General features: G+C 39.9%; 1 protein-coding gene across 1 annotated transcript in view; it reads left to right on the top strand.

Annotated features, from left to right (window-relative positions):
- Window positions 1-20,318, top strand: part of LOC103894797 (centromere protein J) — a 40,644-nt gene that overhangs the window by 16,859 nt on the left and 3,467 nt on the right. Inside the window, exons 10-12 of the mRNA XM_009274253.1 lie at window positions 335-458; window positions 4,337-4,502; window positions 6,817-7,032. Coding sequence (XP_009272528.1) covers window positions 335-458; window positions 4,337-4,502; window positions 6,817-7,032 — 506 coding nt within the window. The remainder of the gene's footprint in view (window positions 1-334; window positions 459-4,336; window positions 4,503-6,816; window positions 7,033-20,318) is intronic.

Genomic DNA, 20,318 nt, shown 5'->3' with positions numbered 1-20,318 from the left:
CCATGTCAGGCTGCTGTTAAAAAAGGGTTCCTGAGGCCTCTTTGAAAGTTACATTCAAAATAAGCTTGAACTATCACGTGGCATTCACATTCCTGAAAAGGAATTCAGCTACTGACTCTGATATATCCCTAAATATGTTTTACTTACCGTGATTTGTAGGGCTTGGATTACACTGCTAAGAACTATGCTGGGAAAGGAATACTTGCATAATTAGGCAAATACATTAATTCTGTTTGATAGATTAAGCAATAAAGCTTACTGCACTTATGCAGTCTGTGGTTTTAAATATGTAGAGGGTTCATAAATATTCACAAAGTTCTGTGTACTAATATAGATGTCTTTATAGAAGAAACTCAGAACATCCTTACCAGAGGATTAGAGACTGGTGTATATCACGGAGGAACCCCTTTACTGACTAGAGTGAAAGAAGAACAAGAGAAAGCAATGCAGTTTCGCAGGTAAATCTGTATACACCAGAAATTGATTTGCGTGTGCAGTAAGGTCAGTATTTCCTTTAGGATCCCTAAAATCAGACTGCTAAATTCATACTTATTAGCTAGCCTCTTTTCAACTGCATCTAAGTTGTTTCAGAACTGAAACACTTATTTAGCTGTCTAGATAAAAAGTAAAGTGCCTAACTGAAGGGGGCCAACTCTGAAAACACTGGTGCAGTTTGGGTCTTAAAGCTGACCAATGCCAAATGCTTTTTAGAAGTTGCTGAACATCTTACTGAAATCAGTAAGAACTCAGGATAATTTATTTTATGGGATCAGGCCTCTGATGGAGTAAAGGATAAACTTCTCATATCACATTCACATCAGGGTAGCCCATATTTCCAAAGTTAACAAAAAGTGTATAGCATATGTCATTGCCAACAGCATTGTTATTTCAGAAATACCTATCTTCAGACTAGACTGAGGATGCGTTTGGTACCATATAGATGAAGAACTTGAAAATTCAAGACAGTTGGTTTTGTAATTTGTAATTATTAAATGCTGAAAATTGTTTTTGTTTTGTTTTGTTTTACATCTTCATAGAAGTGAAATAATTCCTTACCACAAAATCTCTGCAACAAATAAGTTTTGAAAGTATGGGGTTTGGAATGGAAGCACCATCACAACTGTAACTCATTATAGGTTATGCAAATGCCTCTAATGAAAATTTAGCATGCTTACAATCAAATCAAGCATATATATTTTAATGTGATGAAATCTGTTAGAAATTACTAGGTACCATCTACTGTAAACACAGGAGAGATTCTTTTCCTTTCTACATCTCAAGCCTAGTTCTTAGCTAGTGCCAAATAAGCACAATTTATTGTTTTGAATATTTAATATATAATGCAAACTAAGAAATTATTTTTTACATCTGCTTGTTCATTCCTTTTGATTTCAAAGACCATGGGATTAGTGTTAAAGGATATTTCTGAATTACATTTATTAGTTTGTATTATTTCCTCCTATAGCTGTCTTTTAGCAAAATACTTTCAATGTCTTAAAAATAAATGATTTCATTAAACATCCTTCTTGTTTGTGATCTTGCAAACATATTGGAAGATGATTGCCAGCTGACCGTGATAGGTGTTGCAGATGTGAATATTTGTGGGATTTGGCAGTTCATGAAATTACTAATGAAATTAGGTGCTGCTTTTACTTTTACTGGTGTAAATTTTGGCTGTGGAGGGATGTATTAGTGCAGAATTACTGCAGTGCACTCTGCTAGCACTGCATTCTCTGCCTGCTGACGGTGCTGCCTCACAGATGACATGGATTTGATTTTTTCGTAATAGTGCAGGTTTTTAAAAGAGGTTTCTGCGGATTTATTCATGTCATTAGCCATAGTAGCCCCTAACATTTTCACACAGATGTTTATCCAAAAATACCTGCCTAGTACAATGTGTGGATCTTTCCACTCACTTTTTGTAATTTATGAGCTAAAACTAATTGCGAAAGGCAGCTTCTCCTCCTTGACTGCATTGGCCCTGTGCTGATGTATGCAATCCAAGAATCTGCTTCGTATTTTTAAACCAGTAAGCCTACTAGGAACACAAGACAACCACTACATTGATAGCATTTCACTTGTGCCATGTTGACAACCTGTGCTCGCTGGAAGCAATGAAAATCCTTTTGAGAGCAGCATGACATGCCTGGACATGCCCAGTCTATCCATTCTTTCATTTCCAAGCACTTTGGTTTTAGACCTTTGCAGGCACAAATAATACAGGCAAGAGGGTGAAAACAGTTGGGATGTAGTGTGTTGTGTGTATCTGGTGCCTAACAGAGCCTGGAGTGTGCTCAAGGCAGCAGCCTGTGGCTCCACCCTTGCAGCACTGAGGTAGTTACCCTTGACATCAGTCAAAGGATTGAATGATGGTCATTTCCTTGTTCCTTCAACAAGGACAACTTGTTTCCATTTTTAATACATAATTTCCTTGTAGTGTTGAATCTGCTCTCTTTCTGGACCAACAGCAGTAGCCAGCAGGTTTGGGTTTTTTCAATCTGCATTTCGCTAAAAGGCTTTTTCTTGGAAATGTATGTTTTTGCCTCACAGCCAGCCTGCTGTGATGTGCCTCATGCAGAGGTATGCCTGGGGCTTATGCAAGAATTCGAGTTAGCACAAAGTACTTAGCCTTTTTTTTCTATATTTTATATCTGTGATGTGCACCTAGCTCCTATTTGCAACTTATAGCTAGGGTACGAACTGGTTGTCTGAGGCTCCAAAGAAGTATTGTGTGTGCTCCTGGTGTCCTTGCTTATTACATTTCCTCAGGCCAAGGTCTGTTTTCTAGCCTTGAGGCAAAGAGGCACAGCATAACACCTCCATATGACTAACCTGTCTTACCCTGCAGACCAGGGTGGCTGCATCTGAGTTGTCTGCTGGACATGATCTCTGGCCTGCGCTAACCTCCAAACCTTGCCCAGCATTGCCTAGTACAGTGCTGGATGGCTGATGCCAAGACCAGAGGTCATGCTAGCAATATGGCACTCTGGGCAATTGCACGCTTGGGTTCATGCTCCAGCTCTGATTAGTTTATTTGTACAGATGTAACTTTTGTGCAATTCTGAAGAGGTTGATATCACCTGAGCTGCTGGAAGGAATAGCCACCTGGATTTTATTTTGCAGGGTGCAAGAAACATAAGACAGTACTGTTCAGTCTTCAGTGGAAGATGTTATATATAGATCTTGCATCTTGCTTTTGTTCTAGTATGTGGTATTTCAGGGCAACTGGTCTGGATATGGAGCAGTGGTGGGCTGGACATAATCACACAGGGGCTATATTTGCTAATTTAACTGTATTAATGTGAGGATAATTAATACTTCTATTGATTATTGATGAGACTTTTTTTAGCATGCCTGTAACCAGAATATTAGGTAGGCTTATTTAGGATAGAAAACAACCAAAAAATAAAAATTAGGTAATGAATTGTAAAGAGCAGCAGGATATGGGGGGTTCGTTTATCTCTTAGTATCTTTGAGAATTTTCAGATTTTGCTACTGAAATGCTAAACTCCATTACTGAGAGGAAAACATGAGGTCATGGCTGCCTCCTGTAGCTCTTGTTGCTTTTCGAGTAATAGTGATGGCCAGATGGTGGCTGTAGGTCATGAAGTGAGCTGAAGCAGGAAGCTAACAAATAATTTAATATCATATTAAAAATGAACTAAGCAGCTGGATCATAGTCATACAAATATACTCCGTTTGAGGATATGTAAAGATTTATACTCTTGCCCTCTTGCTAAGTTTTTAAGTGCACTTCCAGACCACTCATGCCTTGAGACATTGAGTTCAAAGGCAAAATCTCTTCTGGGTGCTCAGCTCCCACATTTAACTCTTGGAGTATATTTAGCTATGGAAAGTACAGTACTTCATCCCCTTTCATTTAGGTCCATGGCTGTTCTCATTTGTAGGAATGACTGGGCTGCTGGAAATACAGCTCAGTCCCCAGCCTTGCATGATGAAGTTCTTCATAGGTACAACGCCAGGGAACACGCCGTGCCTTCTGCGGGTCTGCCCTAATTCAGCTCACTCTCTGAACAGAAGTGTTTAAAAGCCTCTAAGTTCATGGTCATGACGTTGTCAGAAAATTTCAATGAGAATTGTTCCATCTGCTCTATGGAATAAATTTTGCAGCTGAATGCATGCATGATTGTTCCCAGTGATGAAGAACCTCAATTTTGACAAGTGCTCATAACTTGTTGCCACTCCCAGCAGTATCAGCATATATGGGACATGCCCAAGTCCCCCGAAAATCACATCCAAAGGAGGTGCATCTAAAGACAGTCCTTTGTTATAGTCTTTATGCCAACTTCATACTCTTTGTTTACCTTCTGAACAGAACACGAATGGACCAGCTCAAGACTGTCAGGAGCCAGGAGCTGACTCACCCTTTGGAATACAATAAAGACCAAATTCACCCACTTCAGAAAGAAAAAATTGCCCATAGCAAGTTCAAAGGAACAGCTAGAGTCACTGGAGAAAATGTGAAGTCAGAAGAAATACAAGTAAGCTGTCTTCTGTAGAATAAATATGCAGTTCTTATCAATTAATATCCTTCCATGCAGGCATATTATGGTTGTACCTGAATCCTTCCATTTGTCACAGATGGCCAGTTATTCATGCTACTTCTTGAGGACAGTTGTGTGTACAGTGAAGATTTTTCATGTTAATAGGACATTGCTTTGGTTTGTGTTTTAAATGTACATCTCACTTCCTTTATATAAGAAAAAAATTAGGTTGTGCCTTCTATTTCATAAGGGAGGTTGGGAGGTTCCCATGTTCCTTGTACTTCCTTGTACTGGTTTTCCCAAACCTGAGCTGGCTCTTGAAAAATTTCCAACTCCTGCCATAGTGGGCTTTACATCTTTCTGATATAAAGAGCCATTATGCCAGTGGCACAGAGTTATTTGCCATCATTCTCTATTCTCATCCCTGAGCTGGGAGTTTGTTGATTTTTTTCTTTAAACTATCCTGACCTTTGGCTTTGAGGTATTTTGATGATATCTAGCTGTGTATCTAACAACCTAACCTGCCTAATAACATCCCTGAGTCATTTATTGTAGTTTCTTTTAAGTTCCTTTAGGGGATTTTTTCTGTTTGAATCCTCTGTTTCAGCCTCCTTAGTGATAAAGTAATCTCTGAATATCTGTGGCTATTATCCCTATTAAAAATAGCTAAACATAATATGACTTTAAGTAATTTTCTAGAAGAGTCACTTATAAAGAGAAGAAAAAATGGTGAGCCATGTGAGATGGTGATAAAGGAGACAGGGGCAGCTAAAAGCTATATTTTTGTAGGATAAAAAAGTAGGCAATGGTAATGCTCAGAAATGTCTGGAACAATGTTCTGCTGCAGAAGGATGTCTAAACCAAACTGATATATTTGACAGCAAACTGACAATTTCAATTATTTTCTTGACCAGAAAAGTTTCAGAACAAATGAAACTGGCAAGACAGTACTTTGTTCAAACTTTCTATACTTTCTTTATTTTTCATTTGTACATTTTTGAAATACGTGTTTTTGTACCATACACATAGTGAATGTTTTCTCTGCTCACATTCCATATTTCTCTAGCGGTAACATTTACAACAGGAAATTATTATTTGTTTCAGCGAGGTTATTTTAGTATTTTGAATAAAAATATTTTGAACATTCTCTCTGCACAATATTTTGAAACATCAGCTTTATTTCTACCTGGGATTTAAAGAAAATGGTTAGAATTTTTGCCAGGGAATAACTGTGTTTCTTGACTAGGTCTAGCCCTAGAGATGAAGTTTGATAGAATTGTTTTAATCTTTTGTTCCCACCTGAGAACATAATGAGTGCAGGTTCAAAAAGTTAGTTTTCCACAAAACAATTACAAAACACTGAGACACTTATCTGTGTGATTCCCAAGTTCAGAAGTCTGCTGCTTCTTGAAGATGGCCAATGGATGTGCCAAATTCTGACCAGGCAGCTCACAGCAAAGAAAGGATGGTGATGAGGACACAAGTGGGCAGATACACAAGTGAAGGGAAAGTAGGAAAGGGTTGCACATCACGATTGGTTGACTACAGAGCAAACTGCACATTTCTAGCTTAACTCCACCAACATTGCATTTGTAGCATCCAGCATGAGTGCTATGAAGGAAGAGGACTCAGTGTTGGCATCAGCATGGGTGAGGGAAGGAGAAGGGAGTAGGGAAAAATAATGGAGATGCATGTATATGGAAAAGTCCTCTCCAAAATGCACCAAATTTCACTACTTTCATTTTCCTGAACTCAGTTGAAAACTATGTCTCTGCGATCCCCTGCTGTTTGTAAGGACCATTTAACTAATCACGTGCCCTTGTCACTACATGATTTGATGAACTGACATTTTTGCCATTAAAATATACCTTGTATCCTTGCCTTTTTTTGAAAACATCCACATTTAATGGTGTTCGTTTGCATGGTTAGTTTGCATTTCCTGATTTTCCTTCACACAGCAAGGACTTCTCTCTGCTTGCTTGTAACAATTGGTTTGTTTTAAATATAGGAATTTGCAGGGTAGTGGGGTTTCTTTGTTTGTTTTGGGGTTTTTTTTAAGACATATAACAAATTGGTTTGTTTTAAATATAGGAATTTGCAAGGTAGTGGGGTTTTTTTGTTTGTTTTGGGGTTTTTTTTAAGAAATAATTTCAAATGTGTTCTTTTTATATTGCAGACCTTTATATTGAAGACCTTTATACTGTAGACTTTAAGCAGAACAAAAAACTCCATGTTTCCTTCTGGGTGTATAAGGTGGGCATGCCTAGTCCAGAGCAAGCAATGACATGGCACACTTTTTTTCTGCTGGTAGATACTAAAACAGCAGATTGCGGGACTGCAGGAGGAGTTCAAGAGAAATGAGTCCTGCTGGCATGCTGCCTATGGCAAGCTGAGAGACCAGGTTGAGATGCTGACCAGGCAGAACATGGAGCTTCGAGATGAGCTCAGAGTTTCAGAACATCAGAGATGGAAAGCAGAAAAACCCCCAGAAGCTGTGAATTTCATGGACAGAAAATCAGAGACCCCGGTACTAGAAGACATTATCTGTTTAAGAGTATCTGAAAAATTCAGGTGTAGTTTTATTTTGGAGCTGGCACGTGTGAATACTGTTCCTCCATTCCTGCTATGCTTAGCCTGAAGCGGGGGAAATCAGCTCTGTAGTAAGCCATGTTAAAATACACTCTTTGTGTGGTCCTCTTCCACTTAGCTTTAGTTATCCATGAGGTGGGTACCTCTACAAGGTGATTCAGCCAACCTATCTTAGACACTTATATCAGGGCAGATGTCTCCCTCCACTAACTAGGGAGGGAGTCTAGATAACTAATTTAGATTCAGTGCCTAAATTAGACAACTAAAGTCTCCTGAAATTAATTCTAGTATTTATGTATATAATGCCATTTACCTTTTTAACAAAACAGCTCTTCAGCCAGATGCAGGCTGGTTTCTGGCAATAGATATAGTGGGACCTTTTATTAAATCTCATTTAAGTTCTTATTTTGTGCTGTAAACTTTCTGGGAAGAAAACGCTGTCAGTGGCCTGCCTTACAAAGGCACAAGTTGGACTCCTGAATGGGAGTTACACTGGGGTGGAGCAGGAAAGACAATCAGGGTGGAAAATATAGCTGGCTAGTGTAAATGTCTCTGGTGATCTAAAATCAAAGAGGTTTAATCATAGGTTAACAGATTCTATTGCCCTTTCTCATTCAGCATCCCATTTGTTTAATATACTTGTAGGGTTACTTGCTACCTTACTATATAACTGAGTAACTTCATTTAAAGGAGTTAAAGGAAGGGAGAAGAATGCTGTTACCCACTTCTTACACAGGAGACAGCAAGTCTTGGTGAAATTAAATGGCTCAGACTAGAATTCAAAAGACAGAAGTCTGTTTTGAGTGGGTCATTCACCTCCCTGTATATTCAAGGGAGAAAAATATGTGCCTTTAAAGTGGGATCAATTTCAACCTATGTGTGTCAAGGCGACTAGAACAGATAATTATCTTCTAGATGGTGCAGTCCGGTGAGATGAATCCTACTCTTCCACAGAGTGGCTGAACCTAGGAGAAAATAAAATTGAGCCATTTACTCCTAGGTATTGCCCTAATTGCAAATCTAATTAAAGTGGGATCAATTTCAACCTATGTGTGTCAAGGCGACTAGAACAGATAATTATCTTCTAGATGGTGCAGTCCGGTGAGATGAATCCTACTCTTCCACAGAGTGGCTGAACCTAGGAGAAAATAAAATTGAGCCATTTACTCCTAGGTATTGCCCTAATTTGCAAATCTAATTTCTAGTAATGTAGCTTTAAATGATGTTAGAACCACCAATTAACCTGTCCTTTGCTTTATGGAGTGAAGAAGTTTTGGTCTCTCTTTTTATTTGATTTTAATGTACTTGTTAATGAGATTTTTCACCTAACACTATGAAGTTCCATTGAAAATGTCATTTCAAGTTACATTTCACTTTTTATTTTTAATTTTCCCAAACCTACCTGTTCACATGACTCATCCTCAGATTGTGAAGGTCAGAAAAAAAGATTAGAGTCACATGTACAGAATGAAAAAATAGAAAAATTCCACTAAAAGCAAGGATAAGAAAAAGCTAATTGACTTCTGTTGTAGGCCAGATTTCTGTATTATTTCTACTGCTTTGGGACATTTGGTGGTGTAGAACTACTGCTCAAGCCACTGAAGATTTTTGTTGTGTGAGAGTAATATTAGGATGCTGTATATAAAGATGCTAGGATGCCATATACAAAAATAGTTGTGTCTGATACTAGGGAGTTTCAGTCCCTAGCAGAACAAGATGTGGAATTTCATTCATTGCATTTAAATATCATCATTTTTATTACAACAGAAAACCAGATAGCTTTGAGGGTTGTTTGATTCTACTAGCTGTGACTTGAACTTAAAATCATATATTTATAACAAATTCTCCATTAGGTTGCAGAAGCTGTTCTGCGAGAGACAGCATCTTCATCCAAACAAGAAGAAAGATCATGGAGAGATAATTACAACAGCCACAGCATCTCTCATGTGGGGCCAAAGACATCTTTGAGGAAACACTTCTTTAGAGATGTGAATAGCAAAGTATGCATTCCTGTTGCCAGTAGTCACTTTTCCACAGTTTCAAGTATTTATTTAAGAGAATGTTGTTTGGAATCAAAATTTGTGCAAATGAAAGTCTCTGTATAAGCATGGTCATGTTTTCTTGCAGTGGGCTCGTGCTGTGATTCAGCGTAACTTTGCTTGTGGTTTTTCTTCTGGTTTTGCAGTAGCTGGAGACAAAACTTTTTTTTTCCTTTTCCAGACCTAACTGAATTGCCTGTTGTTTGCAGATATGCTATGAATTCATTGTACCTGCTACTTCACAGATTGGTTTTACAGGGAACCGCCATACCTTGCTTCAGCAAACCATAAATAGAGTATTTTGCCATTTGAGGCCTTACTTGCCAATAAGCACTAGTGGCCTTCTGCCTGATAAAGTCAGAGGGAAAATCACTTAGCTTTTTAGAAGGTGTGACAAGTTAACTCAGTAAGTCAAGTGAGACGCTTGTTTCTGACTGGTATCTCTATGACTGCTCCTCCACAGCCAGCTTACCATGTTTCTTACACATCTCACTGTTTAGAATATATAGATATCTAAATATCTCGTCGTGCTTTTCTTTCTCTTGGCTTTGTATTTCTTCTTATTATGAGCATCTTGATTATTACAAGTCCCCTTTCTTCCTTTTGCTCACATTTAGCTGAAAGCTGTGCTTTGTTCAAGTGAACAGTCTCTCTGAAATTCCTCCTACCTACTGGAAGCTACTCTCCCGACTCCATTGGCTAAGCAAAACTTAGTTCAGATTAGCCAACACACTGCTCTCTCTGCCTGTTTAGGGACTGAAATCAAATGTAAAACATGTCAGATGAGAAAGGAGGCAACTATTCCACTCTAGTGATCATGACAGTGTGTGGCTTGAAAGTCACTAGACAGTGGCTTTAGTGAATCCTGCATGGTGCCAGAGATGAAAAGAGGTAGTGGTAAGAATGATTCTAAACTGAATATGCTTAAAAAGCAGAATCAGTCACGTGTGAAATAGTAGCTTCAAAGAGGATGCAGATATTATGTGCCTGCCTTCAAGACTGGCTATATTTCTAAGCAATATATGTTGTTTGTAAGTCAGAAGGTAGAGGGTTTAGCTGCAGGAAATTGTTTTATTTGTTCTATACTGATGTTGGATCTCCCCAGTCCCTTCTACAGCTGGGATCTCTCCATTCCTCTGTGCTGCGGTGGACAGAATTACAAGCCAGACAAGTAATGTGGGATATACTATCTATCTGCCATTGAAGTGGCCAGTAAAGTCAAAAGGCTATTTTTGGTAGCTTACCCTGGAAATTTTCACGGTATGAAAGAGTTTTTTTCATCTGAACATCTCAAGCACTCTTGCGAAATGAGGAAAAACCAGAAACATTTATTCTACATAGAGACTCCCTAAGACCCCTTGAGTTCATTTTCCTCTTGTGGCACACAGCCATATGCAAAAAAATTTGTGGCTTCAGCAACAGTTCTGAGAAGGGGGAAGTTGAGGACAGCAGACTTTTGGGCTCGTCGTTATCTGAGCTTTCACCATCCAGCCAGCATTGGATCCAATCCAACTGGAATCCAGTACAACAAGCATGAGCTAGACTGGTGGGCATAGTGCCCAGACGTCCTGAGTGAGCTCTGAAATGTTTGACAGAAACACAAGTTCTTTATCTGATCTGATGGCAGAAGGCGACCTTGCAGTGAATAGAGTGGCTGCTGATTATTTGAATCTAGAATTGAAGGCTCAGGCAAATGGAACATTAAACAGAAGCCCAAAATCTGTCGTAGCGATAGATCTGAACATGGTGACTCACTTGTGTTTCCTTTGTATTTGAGCTCTCTTGCTAGCAGGTGGATGCTTTCCCTCAAAGATTCTGTGGATCTGGACAATTCTGAATTTTGGCTATAGACAAAACAAACTCTCATGCTATTTCTGTCCAGAACTGAGAAACTGTGCATGGCAACACATCAAAGTGAATGGGATAAACTTGAGTAATGGAAGTAAAGATGCATGCCACAGGGACATGTGTATACCTGTATAAGATGTTTAAGTCAAAGCTAGCTAGGACTGGTGAGTTTCATCAGCTGTAATCAAGAAGGCAAAACAACACTTAACATCTGACAAAGCTAATAGAATTTGAGGATATGTACAAAAACAATTAGGGAGCAAGTCTGAATAATGATCAGTACAGGCTAAAGGCACAGATTTTTGGAAGACATGATTTTATGAAAAAAACCCCGTATCTGAGAGATGTTCTATATCTCTGAAAAAGACATATTCTGGTTGCCTATAATACTTTTATTAATGATGATTTCTGTTTGTACTGTAGCATGACCTAGTGGGTGAGGAAGTGGCCACTTCAAGCTGTGCTTTAGTGGGACAAGATAAATGTCCATTTTAACTGCATATCATTAGTGATTCTTTCAGAATATGGCTTGAAAGATGTACAAGTTGGCCAAAATGGTTAATATTTATTAGTAGTATTTATTAATATGAATTCTCTCCAAACAAGCTGATTTCTGAATGCATCACATTATACATTTGGCAGGAACAAGTTGCCTGCTTCCTGCCAGACATGCAACTGTGAATAGACGATAGTGATTTCTGTCAGAAAAGATACATTCATTTGCATGGGGGGAGCTCTACTGAAAGGTATACTGATAACATTTCTTAATGTTTTTGTGGGAAAAGTTTCAACCAAGGTCAAATGTGCTCACTTCCAATCTTCTTAGATGGATTTCGCTGTCTAATCTTGCAAGGGATTTTGATGACCTTTGAGCATGTTATTTCCTTGTCTATGAATGTTCTTCCTGACCATTTACTATCTCTGAAGCAGGGAATGATGGGTTCTGGGAATATGTAGACAGACTTTTGTAGCATTTGAATTTTCACTGCTTTATCCATTAGTATTTGTTGCTTTTTCTCAGCTTTTTGGTCTGTTAGTGGGAATGCAAATTCTACATGACACAAACCGTGATATTTGAAGGTTATAAGAGATATTTATGGGAATTGACAAATGAGAGATTTCCAGAACAATTTGATTTGTATCAGAATGACGAAGAACTGTAGGTATTAACATCTGGGAGGAAAAAGCTCTTTAGAAAATTTAAAGGATTATTGTTGAGCATGAGGATCAAGGAGAACATCATATTTTTAAAGTTTCTCTGGTCTAGGTGGGCCCTGAGTAACAACACCTCCTCCTGCTCTCCACTGTCTGCCTGATAGCATAGATCTGTAGCACTGGAGGAACCCTGAGATGTCACTTGGTCCCTCCTTTTGCCAAGAGCAGGATCAGTGTCACTGACGGTTATCTAATCTGTGCTTTGCTAGCTCCCATGAGAAAGATCCAAAATTACTTGGCATCTTCTGCTGCTTACCCGTTCCTTTACTTATGAAGTTTTACTTCATAACTAAACTCCATCTCTTTTGTTGTCACCAGCTAATCAACTGATTAATTTTCATTCTGTTTTCAGTGGAGATGGGAAGCAATTGATCTACCTTGTGCATGTTGGGAGGCCCTTTCTTCCTCCGACCCTGCAACCCCTTTGTATCCAGGGTCTGCATTTACTGGTGATCCATGTTTTTCCAATGAAGAAAAGCAAAAAGATTTATTGAGATAATTTGATGACTTTGTTTATGAAAGTGGTGGAATCGAGAGAATCTTTATCAAGACCCTCATCATGTGTGATTAACCCAAATACTGAGTACTTGAGTCTCTTAAAAAGTGTAGGGCTAAACTGCAGTAGTTTGCCTTGGTTACAGTGATTGCTATGATTTATGAAACGATCTCTTAGAATGACATCCATCCGTACGAAAACAGAGACCACACGTAATTCACTAAGCCTGTCTTGATTCCTCTGACATTATTGCTTTAAAAATAGGTATGTTAGTGTATAATCTGAAAATTTGTAATCTATGTGATGTATGAAAAATGAAATCAGCAGCTTTTACAATGGTGTATGTAGCAAGCTGGAGTACCTTTACTAACACTGTTCTGCGTGGAGGCTCCCTCAACTGAATTGCTTGTTCTTTAGATACACAGTGAACAAACCTCACCATGTTCATGGAAACAACTCTTCTTTCTCTCTGGCTTCATCTTGCTCCTTCAATTCTGCAGTCTAATGCATCCTACTTCATGAGCTCGCTAGTTCTTTAAGTTAAAAAGAATGAGCATGTGCATCTTCTCATCATAATTTTAAGGCCTATACAGGTCTCTGTCCCTTGGCTAAGGCATCACCCATTGCATTGCATCAGTAAATGCTGACTTCTGAACACTCTTTTCAAAGGTGGCTTTTAGATAGCTCATGAGGCCTCCTTTTCTAAAATAGGCTTTCCAGGCAGCTCTGTGTTAAAACACTTGCGATAAAGTATCTTCTATTTACAAGTCTTATGTAGGTAGTTCTTTAAAAGCTTTAATTGCAACATTCTTTCTATAATACCTCACGGCAAAAAAAAAAAAATGCTGCCACATGTTAGTGTCTGGCTGAAGCTGATGAATATTTGAGCTGCTGTGGCCCTGTTGTCACTTTCTGATGATGGTGAGCTGGCTCAAAACTAACCAGGCAGAAAAAAGTAGTTCATTTTTGCCTGATTCTACTCACTGAGCCAGGTCAGTCGCACTCTGTGGTTGCTGGTGCCATGTAAAGGAGGAGCTGGAAACATGTGGCTGGGGACAGAGGAAGAGGAGTGGGACTCCAGCAATCTGGGCTGAGATTGGCTTGAGCTGCTGTGAAACTGCACCAATGGCTGTTCAAGTTCTCTTAAATCACTTGGTAGTTCGAGTCTTGAGATCTTTAGCAATAAAATGACGGCTTAGGAGCTCTTTCCATCAGTCTGCAATTTCTCAGATAATATCTCTTCATCAAAAATAGTTTTAAAGGTCTTTAGTACTATACCACTTGTCTCGAGCTGAAGTCCCAGGCATATTTTGGCAGTTTGCCTACTCACTTGTGTTTGAAATCATGATTATATTTAAAGAACTCAGGCATATCCACAGAATCTGCCTGCAGAAAACATTTCCAAATTTAAATAAGAGATTACTATCCAAACAACAACAGATCCCCTAAATTTCATTGATCAAATGGAGAAAATTTTACAGCTGTCAAAAAATGGCCATAGTGACTCTTGTCAGAGAAGGAATTGTGCAGTCTTCCCATGTTTGTGCTTTGCTAGTCCCATGTCCCTTGAGCAATAGCTCATGGACTTGGGCAAATGAAGCTGATGGCAAATGTATTCTTTCCATGGACTGCTTACACTCACCTTCCCAAGCAGCCACTTTCCAGTGTGTGAGACATTTCAAAACCAGAGTACCTGGTACCATTTCCATAGGTTTTTTGAATGTTTCTTTGCTTCTGACCATCATGTGCTCACGCCTAGTCATTCACCAGATCAATGCATTAGAGATTCTTCTGCTATCAGTTCTGACAGACACAGACATCATCCCTTGCCATTTCTGGGATGACTTCAGCAATGTGGGCAGTGAGACTATGCCTTTGTCTCATACTGCCAGGCATTTCTACGTTACGTTCAGTACCTTCGAAGTTTTGACTAGGCAAGAGTGCAACCTCAGTTTTCCTGTGACACCAACATAATGTTTTCTTTGCAGCTGCCAACCTATGGCAGTCATTGTATAAATCCCATATATCAGGAATATTGTATGTTTCCTCTGTGCTCTGATCTAAGGTCTCCAAGAAAAATTGGGGAAGTGCTTTTGAGCAACTGTCATCTTTCCAGTCTAAGTATCTGCTATAGTTTGTTTGAAACTGTTCACATCTCATTTCCCTTCTGTGGCTCACATCTGCCTTAGGGTTCTACAAGGCTTGTGTCAGCCTTGATTGATGGAGAGGTATGAGGGCAAAATGTAAAAAGGGTGGACATCTGGCAAGTAAAAATGAACTGTCACACAATACATTTTACTGGGATCAGCTTAGTTGTGGTATCCCAGGGAGAGATGCCTTTCCTTCTGTTGGCAGGGTGGTTGGACCGAGGGACGAGAGCCTGAGAGCAGCTGTTGGCCTCACACTATGCACCTAGGATTGCCCTTGACTTGCATCATTGTCCAAGTAGAAAGAAATGTGGGAAGCAAAATAAGACCCCAAATAGAGAATTATGTATAAAATGTGTGTGTTTGTGTGTGTGTATGCCCACATACAAAAATAAGTATTTTCCTAAAAGTTTTAAACACTTAACGATGCACCTGTTATAGAAGGATTTTTAATGCTATTTGAAGACGTTTATATCAACTTAATACAAATGTATTCAAACCTTTTAGGCAACGAAGAGCTCTGTGCAAAGGGCTGATCCTTTGAGATCGGTGACAAAGGAACATCAAGAAAAGAAACCATCCAGCTGCTCCCTTGGCAGAAGCACAACACCGACTGGCAGGAGAACACCTCACCAGGGAAGACTGACACCTTTTGAACCAGAAAAAGTAAGCCAGTAGCAAGGTCTATTTAGACTGCCTTTATTTTCGTTTTACAGTATTGTTCAGAAGCTGGATCAGGATCATGATCCCCACATAGCTGCTGCTTGGTCTTCTTTCCCTGGTACTGCAGGGTTTTTGCCAGAAATTATTTTAGAGACTGTTCATACATTGAGCACCTGCAGGCCAGAGCATGGGTGAATTCTTTGAAACCTGCCCTCCCTGCCCTCAGAAGAAGCTCAGAGGTGATTACATGCACCAAGCATCGGGGCATCGCATGGGCCAGTGGCTGCCTGGGGGCCAGGGGCTGGGAGCATCGGGGGGCTCCTCAGGGAGTCCGGCAGGGCAGGGCCCATCCCACTGCCCCAGCCAGGGAGAAGGGCAGGCTGGGGATGGGAGTCAGGGTCAGGCCAGAATCCCAGTTGTCAAAGCCCATAGTGATGAGTCACATCTGGGGTTACAGCAGGAAGTCAGCCCATGGGTCAGGGCTGGGGTTTGGATCAACGAGATGCATGGCCAGGCACAGGCATGGCTGTGATGCAACCCAACAAGGACCAAGCGCGAGACCCATAGCTGAAATGCAGCTCCCAAGGAAAGGAGGGGAGGGGGCCCGTCCCAGGCTTCTTCCAGCCCTTTCACCCACATCTCTTTCTTCACAACAGTCTGAACCAAGATCAGGCACCTGCACCATATCAGCGAGCTGGTCGTGTGCACAGGCAGCTAAACTCCTAGGAAGGGGAAGTGCACTCCAGCCATGTCACCGATAGCTCCCATGTTACAGCGAAGCATGACTGTATGTCAGGGCCTCTCCATTTTGCTTCAGGTTGTACATCAACCCTCTGCTCCTGGGAGAAGAACAGATGATAGGAAATCACCTGGAGCTGTCTCACATCTGAGTGGTTTTAAGGAGCCTAACTCATCTTCCTATGTAAAAGGTAAGAGTTGTGGGAACTTTCTGCCTGCTTAGAGTGGTCTGCAAATGACTTGGAGACACTGGTCCCCAGCTCTTGGCTCACAGGCAACATGTTGTCACTAAAACTCTCCTATGATTCTTAGAAGAATTATAAAATTTATATTTTACAAGAGAGGGAGAACAAATTGTGCTGTTGCCTGCAACTTACTCATTGAGTTTGTTGTCCTGGAAGCCCAGAAGGTGGAGAATGGACATAGTCTGCACTTCTTTTTGGCCCAGGACATCCTGGAAGCCCAGAAGGTGGAGAATGGACGTGGTCTGCACTTTTTGGCCCAGGACAAAGCACCTTCGGGAGGATGGGCAAGCTGTTAGCAAATATTATCTGTATAAGAAGCAATGTGTTACAAGAATCTGAGAGCTAGCATCTTTAAAAAACTTCTGAGACAGGTATGGAAACATGTGATTCAGCAAGTTTCATATGCTTTCAATGATCCCTTTTACTTTGCTTTTTCTCATAGGCAGGTCTTTGCCCATTTCAGATAGCTCAGAAGACATGCCCCTCTCACATAACCACAGCAACAACACTTGCAGCTTTGCACTCTGCGGTAACAATGAAGAAACAGAGGTATTTCACCATGTAACTCTATAAAATAATTCAGTGAGTCTGTGATCTTGGTTTTCATATACAGCATGCTAACTCCCATTTAGCTGGGAACAACACTCTCCTGGCTTTATTTTCTTGCCTTTACTCATGATAAGTACACTCTTTAAAATAATATTGCAATGGCTTACAAATAATGTAGTCGGTTTCTTTATCAAGATATTCCTGCACAACTGTTGGACATTAACAGATATATGTTGCTAGTTAACATTTTAATTTTGGCTCAGGAAGAAGAGACTCTTAATCTTAAAAAGACAGAAAAATCACTAAAACCTCAGAATAAAGTGCCTTTTGTAACCACACACAGGAGAAGTGGCATAACTACATATGACAACAAAGTACCTACAGACAGTTCTCCTGCTTTTCTGGATGCTGAAGCAAAGGTTTGAGCAACTTATGGTTCTGGCTCTTATATGATCAGCAACTGTCTTCTTTCCATTTGTGAACTGAAATAAAACACACTAAGAAAAAGAAAATCTTCCATTCCCATTTCCTCTGCTACACAACGGACACAGAGCTTTAGGGATGGATCTGGCAACTTCAGGCACTGTGTTTACAGCTTTTTACTGGATATACTGGCATATCATTGCCCTGTGGTGAGCAGTACTCCCTGTTCCTTTGGATCCCACAATTCAAAATACATCACATCTTCAAACTGTAATTAACATTAGTTAGTAACTGTTCTGGATGCTATGTGCCAGATGTGAATTAACTTAAGGCTCCTTTATGCTGCCAAACAGTGCAAAGAGCACTCATAACAGTAAAATGAATGTGTAACATCCTGAATAGCCCTTAGTTGCATAGTTAGCATTACCTACAGCTAAGAACCATGTAATTTGTTTTGGAAGAGTGGATTTAGCTAATACAGGTACTTTATTACTTTGCAAATCAGTAACCCAATATTCAGACACAGTTCTGTTCTTTGTTCTTGTGTTTATTCTCTCCATCTCCTATAGTGTAGTTTCGCCAGAACGCACTCTTGTACCCTCATTTTTGGACTTTCTCTATGCTATCTTTTGTTTTGCAAACTGAAGTTAATTGGAGTTAATGTGCAACATTTCTAGTTATGACTAAAAGATCAAAATTCATTACAAATGCAAGGCAATACCAGAAAGAAGGGCAGCTTTCCTTTGTGTGTGTGAAAGTAAATGTCTTTTGCACAGTTGATTAAAATGAATGAAAATATGTTAAAAACATTTCTGTTTATACAACACTGACTGTGATGTTTTCATAATATAGCCTCCAAAATCAATATTGTCTAGAAGATCAGTGTTACATCAAGAAAGAAGAAAAAGTGAAGAAGAGGTGCAGGAAAAAATAGAGTATCATGATGGAAAGGTGAGATAAAACAGGATGCAAAAATACTTGAAGAAATCACCAATAAGACTGCAGTATAGATGGGAATCACTGCTTCAAGTAGCCAGAGACAATTACGTCTCCAATTAAGTGTCTGTTCCTTAAAGGAGAGCTGAAGTGTAAAGTTCACACCATGAATGGTAGGAAATATGTATAGCTCATGGGCTGGAAATCAAGTAACCAAATTATTTCCTTATCTCCCACATGGATTTGCTCTATGACTTTCACCAAGTCCTTTTCATTTCAGCTACCTCATTTGTGAGCTGGGAGGAATGATATGCTTACCATTAGAAATGAATATGTGCTAGTGGGGTAGTGATGGTGGTTTACAGTGCAAGATTAAAGGCCGTTCTTTTCTTTCCCTGGAAGTGAATGTAATGGCAGTGAGCTGTGCCAGCTGGACACCACTTGTGGGAGAAGTCTTTCGTTATACACAGTTGGCTACACCTGGAGTAGCATCAGCAGAGTTGTGCTTGCTGCAGCCTGTCCAGTTTGCTCAAGCCACCTGTCAAAATCCCCAGCAATTCCCCAGTCGCATGTCGAGATTGCTTCCAGCTGCCCCTTGTCCTGAGGCCCATAGCTCAACGTGGCAGCTGGTTTTGCCCCTTTTCTGGAAAAGAGATGTCTCTTCAGTTACACTACTCCAAGCAGGCTTATCCTGTTAAAACATTCCCTTGATATTGACTGAGGGTAATCTATGCCCAATTACAGTTGTCAATTCTGGGTAAGGTTTTTGGCTAAAGTTAAGACAGTAATTCAGTTTCTGTGTCTGTTCAGTTCTGGGCTTCTTTTCTCACCCCCCCAAAACAGGCGCTGATTAATGATACCTTCCAGTGAGCAGTCATAGAAATGGCTTTTGCAATATAACAGTTGTTCAGGGAATACTGGTTTGAGATGCCAATTCTTTTACAGCTAATGCTGAGATGGGCTCTGTGAAAGCTTCTACCAATCACAGTTCCCTCTTGTAAAAGTAGAAAATACAGTATCTGTTGTTTTGATCCTCAAAAGAAAAATAATTGTGAAAAAAGTCACTCTGACATTTTTACCACTGGATTTTATTAATAAAATTGAGTGGTGGGCTGGACTTTCTTGTGCAACTAGAGAGAGAGGTCCAAACGGGGATTGATACCTTTAGAGAGAAATAGTAACTCTCATTTAAACTATGTGGAACTTCTTGTAGCAATGCCTTTTGTCATAAGTAGGTGTAAGAACATCTTTCCATTACTAAGGAGTAATTTTTAAATAAAATTAATTCTAAAAAACTAAATTTTGCCCTCAGTAATCATTACAATGCCTGTTTGGGGAAATACTTCATTTCTCTACCCCCAAGCATATTTATTCCTTTTTTTTTTTTTTTTTTGGTTGGGGGGTTTTTCCTTTTTGTGGAGAGTCTGATAAAATTGGAACCATATGGCAGAGCTATAGTGCACCTTCTGGTTGTCTTCTTCCTTGGACTTCACCAAATGAATTATATTATGGGATTTGATATATACTGAACAGAACCAGCTGCCATAGTAATTCCAGGAAAACTGATTAACCAGAGGCTATGCTAGGTATGAAGTCTTCTTTGACCAATGTATTTTTTGTACAAGGGCACACTGATGACATTATTGCCCACTGCTGTTAAGAAGTCTTCAGCAATTTTGCAGATCTCTGCATGCAGCCACATTTGTTCAATATCTTTATCAATGATCTGGATGAGGGGATTGAGTGCACCCTCAGTAAGTTTGCAGACGACACCAAGTTGGGCGGGAGTGTTGATCTGCTCGAGGGTAGGAAGGCTCTGCAGAGGGACCTGGACAGGCTGGATCGATGGGCCAAGGCCAACTGTATGAGGTTCAACAAGGACAAGTGCCGGGTCCTGCACTTGGGTCACAACAACCCCATGCAGC

Source organism: Aptenodytes forsteri, unplaced genomic scaffold (assembly GCF_000699145.1).
Source record: "Aptenodytes forsteri isolate BGI_AS27 unplaced genomic scaffold, ASM69914v1 Scaffold736, whole genome shotgun sequence".
Taxonomy (NCBI): domain Eukaryota; kingdom Metazoa; phylum Chordata; class Aves; order Sphenisciformes; family Spheniscidae; genus Aptenodytes; species Aptenodytes forsteri.
Note: the sequence above shows the minus strand (reverse complement) of the source record. Positions and strands in the feature narration are given on the sequence as shown.